Source organism: Megalops cyprinoides, chromosome 4 (assembly GCF_013368585.1).
Source record: "Megalops cyprinoides isolate fMegCyp1 chromosome 4, fMegCyp1.pri, whole genome shotgun sequence".
Lineage (NCBI taxonomy): Eukaryota > Metazoa > Chordata > Actinopteri > Elopiformes > Megalopidae > Megalops > Megalops cyprinoides.
Window position 1 is genome coordinate 39416809 of NC_050586.1, and position 20730 is coordinate 39437538.

At 46.8% G+C, this 20730-nt stretch overlaps 1 protein-coding gene across 4 annotated transcripts in view; it reads left to right on the plus strand.

Annotated features, from left to right (window-relative positions):
* sema6a (sema domain, transmembrane domain (TM), and cytoplasmic domain, (semaphorin) 6A) overlaps nt 1-20730 on the plus strand; it is a 79044-nt gene that overhangs the window by 48567 nt on the left and 9747 nt on the right. The window contains exons 8-20 of one of the 4 annotated variants that reach the window (XM_036526032.1): nt 754-844; nt 2636-2755; nt 4057-4145; nt 5367-5584; nt 6284-6415; nt 7200-7355; nt 8584-8757; nt 9619-9759; nt 11042-11119; nt 12771-12829; nt 13313-13333; nt 13484-13534; nt 16684-16833. In XM_036526032.1, coding sequence (XP_036381925.1) covers nt 754-844; nt 2636-2755; nt 4057-4145; nt 5367-5584; nt 6284-6415; nt 7200-7355; nt 8584-8757; nt 9619-9759; nt 11042-11119; nt 12771-12829; nt 13313-13333; nt 13484-13534; nt 16684-16833 — 1480 coding nt within the window. The remainder of the gene's footprint in view (nt 1-753; nt 845-2635; nt 2756-4056; nt 4146-5366; nt 5585-6283; nt 6416-7199; nt 7356-8583; nt 8758-9618; nt 9760-11041; nt 11120-12770; nt 12830-13312; nt 13334-13483; nt 13535-16683; nt 16834-20730) is intronic. The other 3 variants (XM_036526034.1, XM_036526033.1, XM_036526035.1) reach the window with 3 other exon arrangements.

Genomic DNA, 20730 nt, shown 5'->3' on the forward strand with positions numbered 1-20730 from the left:
TCGCCCTTGCCGGGGGGGGGGGGGGGGGGGGGTGGGATGAGGCGGGGGGAGCTCAGCCCGCGGGAAAGAAAGGCAGGAGGCTCTACGCTGCAAGCTGCCTTCGTTCCCTGCTCTTCGCTATTGAAATGAATGTAAAATACCACGGGTAGCAGGAGCCCCCCTCCATTCGCAACCCCATCCATTTCTGCCAATTAAGGTTTCGCACTTATTTCACCCCTAAGGTTGAGGCGGATTGAGCCGCCACTGCTGCTGCTGGTCTCTGTGGTTCAAGGTTGCGAGCCAACCCCAGCATGGCCGAAACAGATTTCAGTGTTTCTTTTATTTTTTGTTGTTGGGTTGTTCGCTGCGGCGGAATAGGCACGCCCTCAGCGAGGGTGCGCTTGACCTTTTTGGCCCGGCAGATGATCGCCGTGTCAGCCCCGACGAGAATAGAAAAAGAAAATGACCTGTTTAGAAGCCCAAAAGGGCAGCGTAAGCACTTGCGATTCTTGGGAGGCTGCCATCTTTGTCGATAAAAAAAAAAAGGCAGAAAGCCTCAGAAATAGCCCTTTCAGTGGAACCTGGCCTGGGGGAAGAGTGCCGGAGCTGGCAGGTAGTCGCGCGCGGGGGCAGGGCGGGACCGGGAGTTGCCACGGATACGGGCATCTGCTGCCGGCCCGAGCGCCGGCGTGCGGAGCGTTTCCCCTCGGCGTGACCGCAGGACGGAGGGACGTGCCGTCGTCTGGTCTGACTCATGTCACTCTCTTTCTGCAGATGGACACCTTGGATGCCCTCGGAGAAGAGATCAGCGGGATGGCCCGCTGCCCTTACGATGCCAAGCACGCCAACGTCGCCCTGTTTGCCGGTGAGCCTCCCACCACCCCCCCAATTTCCCCCTCCCCCACATCCAATTTCCACGCCACACAGCCACCCACCTGGTGCCTGCAAATGGATCTGACTGTTGTGAATTTATTCCACATTGTTACTCAATACAAATGGTTTCACTCACAGCGGATGATCGAGTGGGAATCTGAGGTGTAGTGGTTGGAGCGGTGCCCGGAGGGGCTATGTTCACATCCCAGGTTTTTTTATTGTTAAATAAGACATTTTACCTCAGTTACTCCAGTGAAAAAAAAAAGAACAGTTAAATTTATAATCCGGTAAATCATACCGAATGGCCCGTCCAGCGGGTGAAGGCCGGGCGCTTAAACGATAACATTATTTCTGCAGAAAATAAGCGGGGCTGGGAGCCGCGCAGGAGCCTCGGCGGCTGGCAGAAGGGCCCGGCCGCCAGCGCGCCTGTTTGATGTTCGGTGGCAGGGAGGCGAGATCTTGCTGCGGGGGTGACAGCATTCTCTGGCTCGGTCCCCGCTGCTGCGTGTCGGCGCTGCTCTCGGACATGTGTCAGCGTAACAGCTGCTGCCCGCTGACAAACTGCAGAACAAAACATCACAGAGCATCTCTCGCAGGCCGTGCCCGCCCCTAAGTCTCGCGGGGCGCCGCCGGTGAGCCCTGATTTATGGGAGGACCTGTTCATATTTCAAAGGGGGTGAAAAATACTCAAATACATGCTCATGTGTGCTTGTCAGAGATTACATTACATTATTATTTAGCAGTCTCTCTTATCCAGAGCGATTTACATAGGTTACAGATTTTACGTTATCCGTTTATAGAGCTGGATATTTACTTCAGAGGCAGTTCTGAGGTAAGTACCTTGCCCAAGGGTACAACAGCTGTACCCCAGTGAGGAATTGAACCAGCAACCTTTTGGTTACAAGCCCTGCTTTTTACCACTGTGCTACACTGCAACCTGACTGCTGCCAAGATATCTTGGCTTCGCATAAAACATTTAAGAGGAATTATTTATCTGACTGTGCATGTTTAGTATTGGGGTAAACGGTGTATCTCAGTATATTAAGGAGGGAATGAGAGGAGAGGCCATCTGTGACAGGAGGGGAGAGCTGGGCTGCTTCGCATCACGCTTCGCCTTTGAGACGAGATGTTTGGAAGCCGGCGACTGTGGCCGGTTCGGGTTTGGAAACACATAAAGCTGCTGTGGTTTCAAACCAAATAAAAGCAGGACTTCGCCGGGATGTGGGGATTCAAAATAAATCAATAAGGAGAAGAAAGCGAGCGAGTGAGTGAGTCAGCTTTCCAGCCGTGGGTTTTGGGGCCCCTCCGACCAGAGAGCTGTTAAAGCGATCCGTTTCCATTGATGCTCACTGTTAAGTGCATTATGATCCTGTTTTTCTGTTTTGCCGAGGCATGGGGAAGCACTGGGGGATGGCCCGTTCATTTGTAACAGTATTGCGAATCTCTGTATAATCAGCGGCGTTTATTCCTCCGCTGCCCTTTCAATTATGTAGTTAAAGTTTCCAGCACGGCGGTCCAGCACACGATGAAGTAATTCCACTTGGACGGCCTGCTTTCTGTGTGTGTGGGTATGTGTGTACAGTACGTGTGTGTGTGTGTGTGTGTATGTGCGTGTGTTTCTTCTGTCAGAGAGCCTGGTTTCCGCGTGCACCCAGGCCTTGGGACTTGGTTTCTCTGTGCGTGTTTGTGTATCTAGTCATCAGGCCATGGATGCTGTGATCGTGTGCATTTGTGTATGATTGATGCCGTGGAGTTATTCTCATGCTCCTTCTTCTCCCTCCAGATGGAAAGCTTTACTCGGCCACGGTAACAGACTTCCTAGCGATCGATGCCGTCATCTATCGCAGCCTGGGAGACAGCCCAACCTTGCGCACGGTCAAGCACGACTCCAAATGGCTCAAAGGTGAGCGCCGAGCGAAGACGTCCATGCTAGCCCCCGGCGGGAGGGTCAGGCCACCTGTGTTGGCAGGGTGGCCCGAGCCCCCCCGTGCCAGGGGACACCGAACACCACGTGGGCCGCTGTCGGTGCAAGTCAGTTTCTCTCATCACGTGCGCAGTTTAGGAAGAGGCTCTGCTGTCCCCTGCATTGTCTTTATGAGAGCCAGCTGTGTGCTCAGCCACCTTTGCCGCTGGGTAAGCAGGAAAGTGCGAACGTGATCCAAATTAGGAGACGCAGAAACGTTGGCTGCAGAATCCAGCTGGAACCTGTCTGACAGAATGACTAATAACATACAACTTTTATAAAACTCTAAACGTATTCATGAAATGTAAAACTGTTTATGCTAGTTTATGATTTATACAGAATGCTCCTTCAAATTATCTATACCTGGACCAAAATGCCAGCGTTCACTGAAGATTCCTCCAGTTGGGATTGACGTCAGTGAATTCTAAATATTTTGTCTCAAAATACCATTAAGGGAACAAGAGAATAATTAAGTACGCGGTATGAGAATCATTTTGGTGACTGAACTTCTGCCCGTTGAAACTACGGCCAAGCACTTCTGAATCAGTACAACCACCGTGGGTGTACAATATCAGCGTCAGAGTTCGACAGGAGTGCTTGAGGCGCTCGATATGATTGCTGTGGTATTCCAGCTGTGCGTCTCTGATTCGACCTTCTCCTGCTGTGCAGTGGTTTTGGCTGGCTCAAAACGTGCTGAACAAAGCACTGGGAATTGGAAAGCCGATGGGAAGCAAGCAGGAAAACCTCTGGCAGATTTATAAGGACAGGCCACGTAAAAAGGGGAAACCGGTTGATCTTTGACCCTGCACGCTCTTTAAAAGGTCAATACGGCCTGCTTTTCCCCTGGGAGAGGCTCCGCTCGTTGGCAGTAAAAATGAAGAGGACTCAAGGGCTCCGGCTGTTTTCCCACCTCCATAAACCTGCTTAATGAAATGGGTGTACAGCTTAATTCTTCAGTCATTGTGTCAAAGTTTACAACGTATTGACTTAAATGTTGCACCTATGTGTCAGCATTCCCCTGTGTCACGTCAGTGTTTTGTACTGGAACTGCCATTGAAGTTCCTGTGGAAAATACTTGAGTTTCAATTTGGCTGAGGGAGCGAGTGAGTGGTATATGTATGATTGCATGACAACCTATGAATTATCAATCATTTTCAGTGACTGCAATTAACGTGTATCTCTAACTGTGAGAAGTCGCCCTCCTTGCCGAAAGGGTAACAGCTTTTCCTCTGTGTTTTCAGAGCCCTACTTTGTGCAGGCCGTTGATTATGGGGACTTCATCTACTTCTTCTTTCGGGAGATCGCCATGGAATACAACACCATGGGGAAGGTGAGGTGCTCCCGCTCATGAAGCTGGGGTAGCCTGCCTAAGCAGTTCTTGAAAAACGAGACACTTCCTACTCAAGACCAGAAACAGGATGTGCTTCTGGAAGTCAACAGGAAGTGTGTGTCTTGAGTGTCGGGGAGGGTGGCCTGGCAGAAGCAAATTGTCAGCCACTTTCGGGAAAGAAAAAAACACTAACAGGATGTCCACGCTAAAATTAGTTGAAGAGACATGTTAGCGCTGTCTGGGATTTCAATTTGTCTAAAAATATTCTCTCCTACTGTATACTAGATCATCCCACTTAAACTCTCTCACAATTTCCATTTAGCAACCAAATAAACCTTGACAGAGAGAGAAAAAAGCTGTATGTATTGGCCTATTTTTTAATCTTTTCATTTAGATTTCATATGTAGATTACATAACTTTTCTACATAACCTCAAGAAGAGGATTAAGTAGAAACAATGTATCAAAAGAAGGAAATTATTACTCTTTGAAATTGAATATGTTGCCAATGTAATTTACTCTTGGCAATACAAAAAGGACAGGGTGGAGGGGGGGCATCATAACTCTTCTTATCCACAGATTCCATGTGAGCATGTAATTTTTCACATCTGGCATTATATTTCATGAAATATCACATGAAGGTTGAGTGCGCAGGATGTTGTGATTAAAGCTAATTTCTGCTTTTACACATGAAAAAATCACCCATTCTCTGTTAAACAATTCAGCTATTCTGTTATCATCCATTGCTGTGGAAAAGCGCCATTTTAATATAGTCTAAAACAATTATACAGTCCATTACCTTCATGCAAAAGGGCCCCACTAATATCTTAATGTTGTCTTTAAATGTCGCACTGAAAAATAATACTCACTTTGGAGAGAGCTGGCTTTTGTAGTTTCGGGATATATTTCATGTTGTTTTTTTTTTCTAAGTACCCTGAGATTTTGGAACTCTGTTAAATGTTTCCCTGGGTTCATTAATCAATGACGCAAGATTGATCATGCAAACCAGCCGAAGAGCTGGCCAGCAAAACAGCTGGGGATGCCTCAGATCGATTGGGATGGTTCTTTTTTTTGTACTCCCAATTAAAGTGAAAAATAGATTGTTACCATAAGACTGCAAAGCTCTGCAGGCATACTGTTGGCATTTGGGGAGGGTGGCTGGCGTTGGGGGTGGGGGAGGAGTGCACACTCTGACCGGGAGGGGGGGGGGGTGCGCTCCTCAGGTGGTGTTCCCTCGGGTGGCGAGGGTGTGCAAGAACGACAGGGGTGGCTCCCAGAGAGTGCTGGAGAAACAGTGGACGTCCTTCCTCAAGACCCGCCTGAACTGCTCCATCCCCGGCGACTCCCACTTCTACTTCAACATCCTCCAGGCCGTCACCGACGTCATTCACATCAACGGCCGTGACGTTGTCATGGCAACCTTTTCCACGCCCTACAACAGGTATGAGAGGCAGTTTTTGGCTGTGTGTCAGAACAGATTGGTTCCAAGATTATCTGTGGTGTAAGTGTATTATAGGTTTCTGCAGTGGGGCAGATGTTTATTAGTTGCAGTATCCTTATCATTATCTCCCTTGTTGATAAATGATTGAAAACAAAATACATGTGCAACAAGCACTGATAAAAGCACGGCCTTCTTGTAATCACCAAGCAGTCATTCTCTGTTTGTATTCTCAAGATACTGAGCTGTAACTACTTGCTTGGAAAATGAACAATAAAGATCTGTGAAACAATTGGCCAAAAGATTTTCTTCTGGTCAAGCCATATATTCCAGTAAGTGAACAAAATTAGAGTGAACACATTTGGACTGAGCTCTCCAGTGTAAAATTGGTGGGAAATATTAGTCATTAACTTTACAGACTGTCTGGACAGCGTGGAATGCCTCTTGTTCTGTATATATCCACTGCGCTGTGATTTACGATATTTACAACTCGGGCCACGAGGTCGACAGAATAACGCTTCTGTGGCCGTCACAATCCTGGCCTTGTGCAGCGTGTCCCCTCAGAGCGGCGGAGCCAGCGCAGCTGAAATAGCTCCTTTAAGAAAAGGGCCGCAGTCGGACTCATGATTCAGCGCAATGCTATGCGTACAGTAGCGGGTGACCGAGGACCAAACGCTGTTTCTTGGGGCGAAACCTTTGCAGCATTCCAGGCTCGGCGGTCTGCGCCTACGACATGGCCGAGATCGCCGTCGCCTTCACCGGGCGTTTCAAGGAGCAGAAGTCGCCAGACTCCACCTGGACGCCGGTTCCCGAGGAGAAGGTGCCAAAACCGAGGTATGCGCCCCCCCCCCCCCCCCCCCCCCCCCCCCACCTCCGCCACACCCACTCTTTTGCAGTGCCGGGAAAGAAAAGGAAATCAGCACACAATGCATGAGGTCATAGCCCGTATGGCTTTCTAATTCTCTTAATGCACCTAGCAGAGACCACTCTACCTTTGTTGCTGTTTCCCTGATTAGCTCACATTTGGCATTGCTCCTCAACCCCAGAAAATGTGAGAAAACCCCCAAAACGAAAATGGCCCGTTGACGATAATTGCGAGCGGAGTCACACTCCATATGGCTTATAGCGATGTCAAGAGCAGCGGGAACCGCCACCGAAGATTAGCATAAAATTATGTGTTTGTGTGAAACAAGGTCAAGTGTTAATGAAATGTAAAATACAGCCCTGTTTTTTTCCCTTCGTTTCATTACTGTAAAAGCCATCAGTGCAGGGACAAAAGAAGGGGTTTGACCGCGTCTCCAAATGAGGTTTCCCTCGTATCTGGGCCTGCCTCACGTTGGCCTTTCCCTTAAACAGTAATGTCTTTGTTATGGTCATGTCACATACAGTAGCTCTAAAGTGTAACGCAAATGAGTTTTTGTTTTGATTCGTTTTTGTGGGTTTTCTTTTTTTGTTTTTGTGCAGGAAGAAATTTTGCTTTCCCACACAAAGGAAAAACCTCTTTCCGGTTCTCGGAGGAAAAGAATGTAGCGAGAGAATGTGAAAGGCTGTCTTGTTGGAGACTTTGTTCGGGGGTGTCTTTCAGTAAATGGTTTGCTCTCTCTGCCTTCCTCACCAGGCCTGGTTGCTGCGCCGGGACGGCGTCCATGGAGAGGTACAAAGTGTCCAACGAATTTCCTGACGACACCCTGAACTTCATCAAGATGCACCCCCTGATGGACGAAGCGGTGCCGTCCATCACCAACCGGCCCTGGTTCCTGAAGACCATGGTGCGGTGAGTACGGCTGACACAGACGAGACCTGTCCCCCCCGCCACCCTCCATTAATGGTTCGGTCCACAACCATATTCAGCTAAGCCAGATTTAACGGTGCCATTGTAATGTTGATGGGGCCTTCCACATCTCAAAATCCTTGATGGCTGATTCATAGGCAGCGATGATAATAAGACATGTCCATTATTCCTACCTATTGAAGCTGCATGGAAACGAAATGTCTTGCTTTGAATGATCCAGGGCCTCTGTATTTGCCATTGAAGACAGCAGCTTTATGTGATATTGATAAGTGTTTAATGCACACAAGTTGTCATTGTTACTGTGCCCTTTCCCCAACTACTTTCTCAATGGGAAACATAGCTTCATCGGCTTTATTGTCCCCTATCCACTATTATTTGACGGTTTGTGTATTATCAGGCATAATTCCCCGCCGGACTTCTGAGACTTGGGGCAGAAAGAATGAGTTTTGAATATCTGTTTCATAGCTACAGTATGCCCTATTATTCTGATGCAAGAAGTCAGCTGGAAACTCAGTGTGTAACAAGACTATATCTCAGCCAGTACCCTAGAGCGAGAAGCACGAATTGTACCATTTGTTACACATTGGAACAATGGAGGCTGTTCTCAAACAGCACGAGAATACGCAGCAGTCAGGCACTGTCTGTGAGGGGGATGTATGCATTCAAGGTTATCTTGCCTTGTTTCAAAAGGACTAAAAGAACAAAATCGTTGACATTTGTAGGCATGCCAAGCATATCAGGCATAGGGGCATATCAGGACTGACCTGCTCGGGAAATATTGACATCAGCAGCATTAATAATGAATAATATCCCTGGATTTATTAAGGTGTGTTTAAAGCCTTGCTTGATGCGTACTGTAAATATCCCCAAATGACCCTGTTTTTTACTACAAATACCCAAATGCCCTCATTTTTTGCCAAATGTCTCAAATTCTGTTGTTTCCAGAGCTTGCTGTTGGCATAATATCTGTTTCAATATTATCTGCTCCCTCAAAATAAATAGAGCAGATCATATGAAATATGACTACATTATTTTAACATTATTTTAGAGGAATGTTTGGTTGTCAGCTGTCCTGTAGTGTCCTCTGCAATAAGCTTCTATAGTCACGTGATGACTTCTCTCTGGCCGGCAGACACGGTAAGCCCTCTCAAGCATGATACCTCCTCCCGAAAGGCTCATTGCTGTTGTTACCCCCCCCCCCCCCCCTCAGGTACCGGCTGACACGCATCGCTGTGGACAACGCCGCAGGCCCCCACCGGAATCACACGGTCGTCTTCCTGGGGTCGGAGAAGGGGATCATCCTGAAGTTCCTGGCCAGGGCGAGCAGCGGCTTCCTCAACGACAGCCTCTTCCTGGAGGAGCTCAACGTCTTCAACCCGGAGAAGTGTGTATTTCATTAGGGTCCCCCCCTCTCCCCCTCTCCCCCTCTCCCCTGCCCCCCTCTGTGCCCCGACCCCGCAGATGGCCACTCTGTCATTTAAAGAGTTTCTTCAGGTTTCACTGCAGAACCGCGGTTTTCGCAAATTAAAGATCAGGCCTGGAACTTCTGTGCCGCGGCTCCGACCGCAGTGCCTACGCTTACAGATGTCGGATGATTAAAGCAAACAGAAGGGGTCTGTGTTAGTCTTTCTGGGCCAAGCCGGGAAGGCTGGCTCGTATATTACGGGTGCTTGGAATATTACGCGTGGAAAGGAAAAGGGGACGGAGGAAAAAAAGGAGAGCTGCCAGACAATCGCAAACTTTGATACTGGGATGAAAGCGTGGTGGAGTCAGGGCGAGGGCTTTCGAGGAGATGAATGCTGTTATCCAGCGCGGGGCGTCACGTGACGTGGCGCGGGATGAAGGGCAAGCCAGCCCCCTTTTATGGCACAGGCCGAGCATTCTCTGGCTACGTTCCACATGGCTTAGCGGCTAGCGTAAGTGACTTTTCTGGGAGAGATCAGGGGAGAGATGCCCGTTGCGTATTACATAGCGTAGATGGACTGTAAGCCCTAATTGAGTGCTCAGATGTAGCATGGCTGCTTTATGGGTGTGGGTGGGGGGGGGAGGTTAAATATGTCCTGGCCAGTGGTGGGGCAGGGGGGAGGACTCAGGGGGGATTAGTGCTGGACTGTGTTCTGTCAGGCCTCTGTCTTTCCTAGGGGTCTTTAGCAATAGGACTGATGGCTCAAACAAAAGTGCTGCACACTCACTCTGTCCTCTGCCCCGCCCATATTCTCACCCCCTCCCCCCACCCCAACTGCAGGTGCAGCATCGACGGCGTGGAGGACAAGCGCATCGTTAGCATGCAGATCGACAGCAAGGGCCACGCCCTGTTCGTGGCCTTCACCTCCTGTGTCGTCAGAGTGCCACTGTCCCGCTGTGAGCGCCACGGGAGGTGCAAGAAGTACGTTTTTGTTGTTTGTTTTTTTGTTTTTGCCATTTATTTTCTCTCTCCCTAAATCTCCCACTGTACACACATAGGGTAAAGTTCACTCCAGGTCACCGAAAAACAAGCTGTGGACAGCGACTCTCAGTACAGCTGCTGCTTTGTGCAGTACAGGCTTGTTCTCTTGCCCAGATGTCCAAGTGTGGGCCTTTGTTAACTCGGTGTCAAATGCATTTGAATTTGAATGCAACTTGATCTTTGCATTTGGATATTTGCATTTGATATTTGCTTACTCTGATATGGCCATCCTTGTAGTGCATATAGATTTTCTCATGGTACACTACAAGTGTTGGCATTTGTTGGTTTGCTTGTATTCACCTGTTTGTCTGTATATAATTGTTTATCACAAGGATGGTCTGTCCACACCCAATCAGTGTCAAAGTACCAGTCAGTAAAACTAAATGGTAATTGTGCCTCCACAACATTAGGATAGGAATTCAAATATGTCAGAGAGAAAGTCTTGATCTCTGTTTGTAAAGGGGTGGCTTGCTTTAACCACTTTAATGTATTTGAAAACCCAAGTACAAATTAGCATTTTGTTTGTAACTTGAATGAATGGCAGGGCATTAGCATTCACATTTTAGTAAACACTTTTTCACGGAAAGACAGGCACTGAAAAACCTTAACCTTTTGGACCTTAAAATTAGTTAATTCTAATCTACATGCTAATGCAAGAAGAACAATGCTTTGCAGAAAGCAAGTCATGTTTGAAATGAAAGCGGCGCATCAACACATTAGCAGAAGATATAAATTAATGCACCGCACCAGACACTGCCTTTTCATTCATAGAGCAACAGCCCAAATTAATAGAACAGACACTGAAAACAGATTCGATTCCGTTTTCCAATGCTGGGAAACCATGCTGAAGTTCAGTAAGTGACACGGTGGGAACCTCTTTATTGCTGCAACATTTTAGTTGCTCAATGTGCATTTACCCCACATAGTTACCATTTAGGAGGTTTTCATGGGGCCGTGGCATTTTGGAGTCATTATCATAGTTATTATCCTTTTTCTGGACCATTTTCACTTTCATGCGCCATCTGTGAGCTTTTTGTTACTTATGAGATACCCTCCAAAAAGTATTTTTATGGCAGGTAAATGGTAACGGGCTAAACAGTCAGTGATTTCTGCCACACGGTTAAGCAGTTGATGGGATGGGATACTTCTGATCTTGGGAGTGGGAAGGATGAAAGGAGAAACCCTGCCCTCATTGCTTCCGTGGTTCCTCTCTCCCCTCCAGGTCATGCATCGCGTCCCGGGACCCCTACTGCGGATGGGTGGCAGAGGGAGCGTGCAGGGAGGTCGTGTCCGACACAAAGTACGCCGCCACCGCCACTGCCGCCACTCACCCCTTTCATTACGCCAATAATTATTACCAGCGTGCGCCAAGCAATGAAGTCGGTCTCCTCGAGGTTTAAACCATACCCATTAGTTGCCGTTGCAGCTTTACCTAATTAATGTGGGGCACTTTTATGTTCTTCAAACGGAGGGGAAAGGCTACAGGAAAGACTCACGAGAGGAGTGATATTTACCCCGGGGCCGGAAACGACCATAATTCCCTGCTAAATTTACCGCACAGAAGGAGCAGCTTCCCCGGACGGTGCAGCCTGTGCAGTTGAGGGTGGAGGGGGGGGGATGAAATAAAGGAAAAAAAAAGAACTATGGCACAGATGAACGCATAAAAAGGGGATGGCTTTTTGATGTCAAACGAATTTGATCCCGGCGAAACGATCAGTCTTGCATGCCATTTTACATCCTGTTATTATTTCTTAAGCCAGGCTCCGGCTGCTCCGATTCAGTTTCCACTTTGGAAATTGAGTAGACAGAGGCATTAAGAGGTTATACGACCTCGCATTTATGGTACAATATTTTTAAGTGACTGAGCGGGGATTAAACGGCTATGATCTGTTGGTTTGCGGTGAGCGATTGAGAGCGCTTTGGCCCAGCGCGTGCAGCGGCGTTTAATAGCAAGCACAAATACAAACAGGCCTCAAAGAAGCAGCAATGCTCTTCCTCTGCCCCTCTCTCTCTTCTCCCATCTGGAGGGTAGGGGTGGGGGCGGGGGGCAATCAGCCACCAGCACCCCCCCCCCCCCCCCCATAAGAAAGCCATTTGGGATGATATAACACCAGGTCGGTCCCTCATCACCTGTGTTTTCTCCTAAGCAATCCCACCCGTTGGCTGTGCACGCTGTATGTAAGTCATCACAAATAACTGCAGCATCTTCTGGGCCCCATAAACCCCCCCCCCACTTCCGCAGCTCTCGTCCTCCGATGTAAACCGATACGTAGCTAAATATGCCTCTGATTAATACTGCATAAGGTGCGGGCTGCTTTTTTCATGCCGCTAAGTGTCGGAGGTTTGCGCTTAGCCTTTATCCGTACTTATAAGCGGGGAAACCAGATTAATGGATACGCTTTTGGTGGAATTGTGCAAATTTAATAAGCGTTTGGTATGGGTGTTTATTTTTTTGCGAAAGAAGGTATTTTTGTCATTTGAAACCGATTTACTTTTGCTTTCTTCTTTCAAATGTATTAAACACTTATCCGCCTTCCTCCCCCGTATGAGAAATTGACTGCTGGGAGTAGAACCTGTCACGCCGGACTTTGCCGTCTGTAATCTCTTTGACGTTTGGCAGGTCTGCTTCAAATCACGGTTTGTGGTCCTACAGGAAAATCAGGCTGGGCCCCGGCTCTCAGAATGGGTCCTTTGTTGAGCGAGAGCCACCCGTCCTCACCCTTTCGTCACCACCGCCCCCCCCCCCCATCCCCCCCTCCCCCCCAGCCTCCTCCCCGCCAAAGTTGTGCCCGAGCGATTGCCCGAGTTCTGCTGTATAGGGGGGCAGGACCGCGGCGCATTGCGGAGGGGGCTGGCCGGCTCTCCTCGCTCCCGCTTGCCTCATCCTATTAAGTGTCTCTTTCTGTTGCAAGGTTCAGACGTTTACCATGATGTCTTTGTTCATTATGCAGATTGGCGTTTGAGCAGGACGTCGAGCATGGCAACACAGATGGACTGGGAGACTGCCAAAGTAAGCAGGCTTCTTCCCTCTGTTTATCAGTGCTCATAGTGTCCCCGTTCTGCAGCGCAGGAACACTGTTCTTTTCGAGCAGCTTCACGGCGAGCAAGGGGAGGGCCTAAAAATAGAGGAAACGGGCGAAGGGCGGCGTGCCGAGTGGCCGGCCGTCCGCACAAAAGGCCAGGGAAGGCTGCTGACTTCAATTTCTGTGCGTCATCGGTTTAATTGGCAACAAAAAAAAATAAGCAAACAACAAAAGCTAGCATAAAATTATTTTTGTTACGGTGCTGCAGAAATAGATGAGCTTTTGACAAGTGTTCAATCTCACGTCACTTGTTGACTATAAACTGTTAGACTGACTATAATTATTTGTGTTTTGTTGCATGTTTTGATTGCGAAAACAGAGAGATGTGAAATATATGCATATTATTTTCGACTCCCATTCCTGTCGGTGAGAAATATTGACAGTTTTGTCTTGTTCTGTCTCGATTTCAGACTCTTTTGTGGCCCTCAATGGTAAGTGATAAGTACCGATGACCCTCTATTCTACCTCCCTTTATCTTGACCTGTAGCTATTTCTTTCGCCTAAATTGTCTCTGCCCTAAGTTAACCCGTCAGTTCTATATGTGGAAAAATTAAATTGAATTCCTACTTTTTTCTCTTCAGACGTTCTGTCCAGTCCTCACGGTCACGAAAAGTCTCAAAATTCTCGCCATGGTCAGTTCTTATGTATCCGTTTTCTTATTACCCCTTATTGTCTCAGTAGCTAGAACCCTAACCCTCCGAATCCCAACCTTGGTGCCTTTAACTCGTAGGACAGCGTCTTCCATCGTCCATCTCTTTTCCCCCCCCACCCCACCCCCCACCCCCCCAATCCTCATACTGTTTGAAATTCTCATCAGCCTATAGTGCAATAGCATTGATTTTTCCCTGACCTTTGATTTCCTAATTAGATGGCTCTAGTTGTTAATAGGATAGAGCTCCCTGCTTGCAACTTCCATCAAGGCAAAAATGCCAGAGGATGTTAACAGGGGCTAAACAGAAGGTTGTTTTCCCAGCAGCCCAGAAATAATACATAAACCACAACACATCAGGACCACAAAAAAACAGACCGCCTGCCTTTCACACTCATAAGGAGTGTTTATTCCGTTTCCTTGTGCTGGTGAAATGAAGTCATTTTCCTTCAGGGACACATGATGGAGTAATAAACATTCTTGATTGGTGTGAAACGGTGAGGAGTAAACGTCTACCCTGTCACCCTGTGTGTCACCTTAGTTATCACCAAATTACCTTGGTTGTTTGATAACCAGCATTCAGTCTCGCATAAAGCAGCAGTGATAATATCTTCAAAACAGACAGAGAAACGAATTTCCCAAGTGTATTTCTGTTCTTATTTCCTTGTTGCTCTCAAAAACATGCTGTATATAAAAAAAGGTATGAGCAAGTTTTGGGGTCAAATGCAATGCATTTGAGTTGAAATCTGACCAAGTACAAGTATTCTTTTCGTGTGAAAATTTGTGTATGCTGTATATAGATATTTGAACTTTCTGAGCAAAATACCGTATATTCTCAGTTCATTCTGATCTGGGAATACGTATTTGAACCTCAGTCATCCACTTCTGTATGTGTTTTTGGATTTGAAGTAAATTGTTACGATATTGGATCATCATGTACATTTTCATAACATGACATGTGGTATTAAGAGAAGAGTACTATGAGGTCTACTGGGTAATCAGACATGTATTTGAAAGCACAAGATTTGAAGGGTCGTTTGAAATGAGATAAAATAGGAGGATAGTTGGTGTCATCCCTGACTGTCTGAATATTTCATGGTGTACATGAATGAAGGGGTTAGTGTTTCAAGTCAAATGTCTAAATTTCTTTCTCAGAAGAACATAAATATGTATTAATATACATATATATGCAAATGTGTTTGACCCCAGACCTACCGTGAAATACCCTTTTAAACGTAAGCATGACTAAAAACGTCCATAAACGTCAGAAAACGTAATATACAGGAGGAAATTCATTGTGTATTAAAACACCTGGGATGTTAAAACGGGATTCTTCAATTAAATGTCGATTTCTTACTTTGCCCATGAGTGCAAAACGCAGTTTATCTCCATACCTGTGGCCTTTAGTAAGACAGGACACGAAATGAAGATCAAAAAGAGAGGATCAAAAAACTGCCATCTATAGGGTACTTCATGTTCTGATGAGTTCTTGCCCATCATGTTGAACAGGTGTAGGTTGCCCTGTGTGTGCTGTTTGCCTGCGCCAATGCCACATGAGCAGTCTTGATTTAGTGTTTAAAATGAAACATCCCTCCCTAGAAGGCCCGCTTCACACTCTTTTATTTAATTTCCAAGAGAGGAAAGATGCGCAGACGCTTTATTTTCCGCTTCTCCGTGGAGGCGGCTCTTCCCCGTATGTGTGTCATCTGCCTGAACTGCGTTTCCCCTGGCTGAGGAGAATGAATTATAAAATAGCCCTGTCACACTAATCTCTCGGCCCAAGGCGCACTGTTAAATAAATCATTTTAATGATTGTGACTTGGTGGCTGGAGGGGGGCGGTGGCTGTTGTTGCGTGGTAGACCATCGGCGACAATTCCGGTTCCCCGAAGAGCCCCACCCCACTCCCCAGCAACCACCATGTCCCCTCCTCCCCAACGGGAGAGCACGCTCCAACGGCTTACTGCGAGACCCCCGCGATTCAGAATTGCGAGAAATTAATTACAGGCCGCTGTATGTCCGCAAAGAACCCGGGCGCCTCCAATGCCGAGTACTGACAGACGTCCCCCCGAGAACCGCAGGCTTTATTTGCCCTCTAAATGAGAAATAATACATCAAACCCCTTTAACGGTAGACCCGCGCTTGCTGGTGCACCATGATGGTCTTTATGCTGTTGCAAGTAGATTAGAAAAAGGACTGTAATGTCAGGAGAAATTATTCCAGGTCATTTGATATAGAAAAGGCTAGGTACTTCATACAGAAAATGTTTTAGGCCTATCTGTTTCAGGGCTGGCCCATGCCACATTTTGTGTGCTCCCTGCACAGAAGTTAGAAGAGGAGAGTTGTATACATTGATACATTGTTTGGTATATGGAGAGCTTTTATTATCTATTTGTTTTCTATGTAATTAATTGGTTTTAAACCTCCAGCTCATAAGAGAATGCTGTTAATGAGTCTTTCATTACACAGGTAATTTTGGCCAAAGGCCCCAGAGCAATTAATAGCTCATAATTAACCTTCACAATAGGATATAATTAATGTAGCTAGAGACAGTCGAGCTGACACAGACCTCGATTCTTTCTAATGCACAATGCGTTTTGTCCTCAGTAAGGACTTTAAGAAATTAAATGCTGGTGGTCGATGAAATGAACAAAAATCACTGCACGAAAGGGAAAAACTGTCACACAATACAGAATTAATCCAATATTTTGTCATTATCCATGAAACAGATTTTTTTTAAGTTTGAATTTGAAAATCTATTGTATTGTAACATATCTACACACCATTTTCGAATGTATTAGGGTCTCCACTGCATGGCTTATTGATTGTGGATCAAATTAAATTGATGCAAGGGAGGGGCAGGGGAGCTGACAGTGACATGGAGGGAGGGTGCATGGCTATCAGACCCTCAGAAGAAAGGCAAGCTTCCCTAAAACAATTCCCACCGAGGGCAGCAAGGTCATGGACCACGGGAGAAACGATACGATAATGAGGGACCCGGGGTCATGAAATGCACACCTCATGCCTTCCATACTGTGCCCCTCCCCCTCTAACCCCTCCCCCACCCCACACCCTTCCCCTCCACCCGCTCACCAGTGTCTCTGAGGATGAGTAACCTGTGTTGTATCTGACAGGCCACTCCCCCTTACACACCACTGCCCACCCCCCAGCACGAGGACCCCTGGGCCAGGGCCGCATGGTCGAGCAGAAGGACCCCCCTGTGCCCTCTGATAAGAAGGACCCTTATATCGCTGTCCCCTCTCAGACCCAGCAGGATGCCAATGGTAAGCCTTGGAATAGAGGAGTCATTTTCCTGCGGCAGGGCGCAAGATTTACCGCGTGCCCGCTTCCAGCTGACCAGCACATAGCCGTAACGCCGTCAGGAGAACAAATTGCCCCAGGCCCCCAGAGAGATTTATTAAACAAAGGCCGTAATGCCCCCGGGGACATGTAATATCCAGACTATTATGGTCCGACGAGGAAGATTGCAATGTATTTATTTTCCCGGGACGGCAGTGCCATCTTTATGCCGCCTCCGAACGTGACATTGAACACCCTTCAGAGGGGTGAGCATCTCGCCTGCCTCAAGGACGATTCGAGACACACCGGGTAAAAAAAAAAAAAAAAACGTCACGCCCCATAAGGCTGTTGAGCCGTGATTGGAACAGGTTGATCAATGTCACATAATTGGTCGGGGTAAATAAACTCCATAAATTCCATTGGACCAGATCTAATGACTCTTTTCCGAAGGAACCTAACAAACGAGCATTATGATTGATGGGTATTAATGGTCTATACAAGTAATGGTTCCTTATTTTTTCACATGCTGGGGGATGGGGTGGCAGATGCCAGAGGCAGGTCCCGGAATCCCAAAGCACAATACAACCAAAAGGCCATATGGCGGTAAAGCCATGCAGGTGGGGTTGCACTGGTTCACAGGTGGGACTTGTAACAGCCTATGGCAGGCAAACTGCGGCCTTCTCTCTGGTGTCTCTGGGAAAGCTGGAAGCGGTGCACCTGTAGCAGGACAGACACAATGGTAGCAGAGCCAAACCGCATGCTTGTACGGCATTGCTGTGGTGTAGCCATCCCCTTGCCGGTACCCGCGCGGACGAGCCTCTCCACAAGCGCCACGCGGGTAGAGGCAAGAGGGTCGGCCTTTGAGTATAGCTTCTCCTTGTTTTTTTTTTTGTTTTTGGTTATTTCAAAGACACTTCTACTGCTTTCTTTGAGTTTTGATTTCTGCCATTTCAGTGGGGTTGAAAGTGAAAGTGGGCTACGTTTTGCAGAGATTTTTTTGTGTGGTTTCCGTGATCGTGCTGCATGGCTCTTCTTGTTCACTCGACGCTTCGGCTAGTAACCTCACGCTTCAGCTTCTGACTAACTCACTAACCGGTGGTGTGGCACCAGGCCACGCGGCCTCCCTCTCTGCAGTGTTGCGTGTTTCTGCTTCGGGACCGGACCTCGCTGTCTCAGCTTTGTCAGTGCTCGTGTCCATCTCTGGCTTCACCTGTGGTTGTCCTCACTCTGGCGTTGTGCCCCCCCCCCTCCTAGGGGGCAGCTGCATGCTGACTTTCACTGAGTGCTTCAAGTGCCTAATGTACCCTGAAAACATCAAATTACACCGCAGGACCTCAGATGTAACCACCTTAATGTAATGGATGTGGTTTCCGGCAATTAATTGTTGCTTTATATACACTAAATGAAATAGGTTCAGTTTAGTAGCGTCACAGCAGATAGATAGCAACATAATAGATAACATAAAAGTAAATGTATTTAATTTTTTTTTTTTAATTAAAAATAAATAATTATCACTTTTATTTTTGCAATTTCATACATACAGTATATTACATGGTATTTGAAACATATGTATTCACATAAAATTACATACAATAAAATTATTGCGTTTTTTCATGTGTGCAGTAGCTGTATTTCAACATTTATTAGGAGTGCGTTTGTTAGACTTTAACATGTAACTTTTAAGAAAGGGATGTCAGGATATCAGGTTGGAATAATGAGAAAACCTTGGAGAAATATATGTGATTGACTCCTCACAGTACCTCAGGTAAAACTGAAAACTCTCAAAAGATCTGTCGATAACGACAGCAAACCTCAAGCCCAGCCGAGATGCAATGCTGAAATTTCTACCAGTAGCTGATTTGGTGATTTAAACAGCATCGGGCAGTGGAAGTAATGAATCAAAGTGCTGAATATTTAACATGAATATTTATTGCCAGAGTATGTCCCCAGCTCTGGAGCGTCTCAGTGATGTTTTCGCAGTACATTTAGGCACTGTTGTGTCTGGGCACATTTATCTGTGTGATACACCCCACTCCCCCCCCCCCCCCCCCCCCCCCAGCCCACCCCCACCCCACCATCTGCTGCCATTGTGCATAGTTTCCCTTCCTCAGTACCTTTCATCTGTCAAGATGGAACGTTCCAAGGCTGTACCTTATGTAGTGCAAATGTATTACTAACCATATTTATGGGGCATCCGCACCAATCGAAGTCATATCTTCTCCCTTATCCGGGGGGAATGAATTCTGTCCTCCCCCTCCTTCCCTCTGCCGACCTGTGGCCATCTCTGTGTGTCTTTCTAATTTATGGGTTCATTACAACAGCAACGGCAGATCCTCTCCCTCTCTCCTTCTCGCTCTCTCGCTTTCTCTCTCTCTCTCTCTCGCTCTCTCTCTCTCCCTCCGTCTCCCCCTTGGCAGACAGCCGTCCGGAGCCTCCCATGCATCCGCTAGTTTAATCACGGCATGTGCTGATGTTAACCACTAGCACGCTCTTTAACTCACCGGTCTCCAGTTTGCGTGTGATCCCGCTGTCTGTTCGAGTACATGCTTTCGGCGCACTCTGAGCCCAGGCCGAGGTGGCATTCCGCATCCCTCCCTCGCTCGCACCCAGCATATTTCTGGGGGGTGGGGGGTGGGGGGCGTGGGAGATAGGGGTGTTCGGGAGTATCTGAAGATCTGTAGCTTTGCAGCGCACGTCAGCATCATAAATCAACGTCGAATGGTTGAAGCGCACAGTGCAAAATTGTGAATCCACAGAAAATAATGTTAACAATGTAACGGCAGTGCAGAGGTCTTGGTCATACATTAGCCTGCATAGTTTCAATGTCAGTTTAAGTGTTTTAGGTACGTACATTTCAATGTGTAGTTACTAATCATACAAATGAATGTTTTATTTTCATTTTAATAAACATACAGCTCAAGTGAAAGGTACAAAGGTACAAGGTAGAACAGATGGGTGCCCAACCCAGTCATTTTCTGCACCAAAGTTTTTCACTTTGCCAGGTTTTTGTTTCCTCCTTGAGATTAAAAGAACTGATTTTGGGAGCTCAACTTTTTACTATTTTGTTCAGCAGTTTATATGTCACTTTTTGACTGAGCTTACTTCTGCTGCTTTTATTGAACTGTTTTCATGGCTGTGGTCATTTCTGCATATAGGATAACAACAAGTCTTCCGGGACAGTGTTCATTATCGTTCTCCTCTGACTTCCTTTGCAAAGGGTGCATTGAAGCGCCTGGTGAAATGAGATTCTTTGTTTTGTTAAAGGGCCATTTGCACAATATACATTTCACCAGCTCACCAGTTCTCTCTCTGACTTAACAACCCCCAATATGTTGATCTTGCACACAGAATCCTCAATCAGAATTCAGTCAACACAGCATAAGATTCTGTAACATTATATAATTAGTTTCTAATTCTAAGTGTATAGCAATGTACACACATAAGAGTAATGCAGGTAGCATATGCCCAGCAGCAAATTATTTGAATACAGATGAGCCGTTCATACAACCGGAGTTACTCGTCCTGCTTAAAATTCAAATGGAGGACACATCACAAGAGACACATATATTTCGAAATTACAGCAATATGCTAATGTATGCATATTCTATCAATAGGGAGAATGTGTAATCCATTAGTGAGCTGTTCATTAGGTTACAACAGACATTATAGAGAATGGAACTTGGCAAACCAAAAACTGCACAAGGGAGATGTGCTCCAAAGCATGATTCTTGAAACGCACACACCTATTTAAGTGGAACAACAAATACAAAGTACCCGTTCCTTTGGGGTGGTAAGGTAATGGATAATCAGGAACGTTCCCTATACGGCGGCAGATGAGGTACACGTAGGGGAGCCAGAGACCGTACCTTTATATGATAATT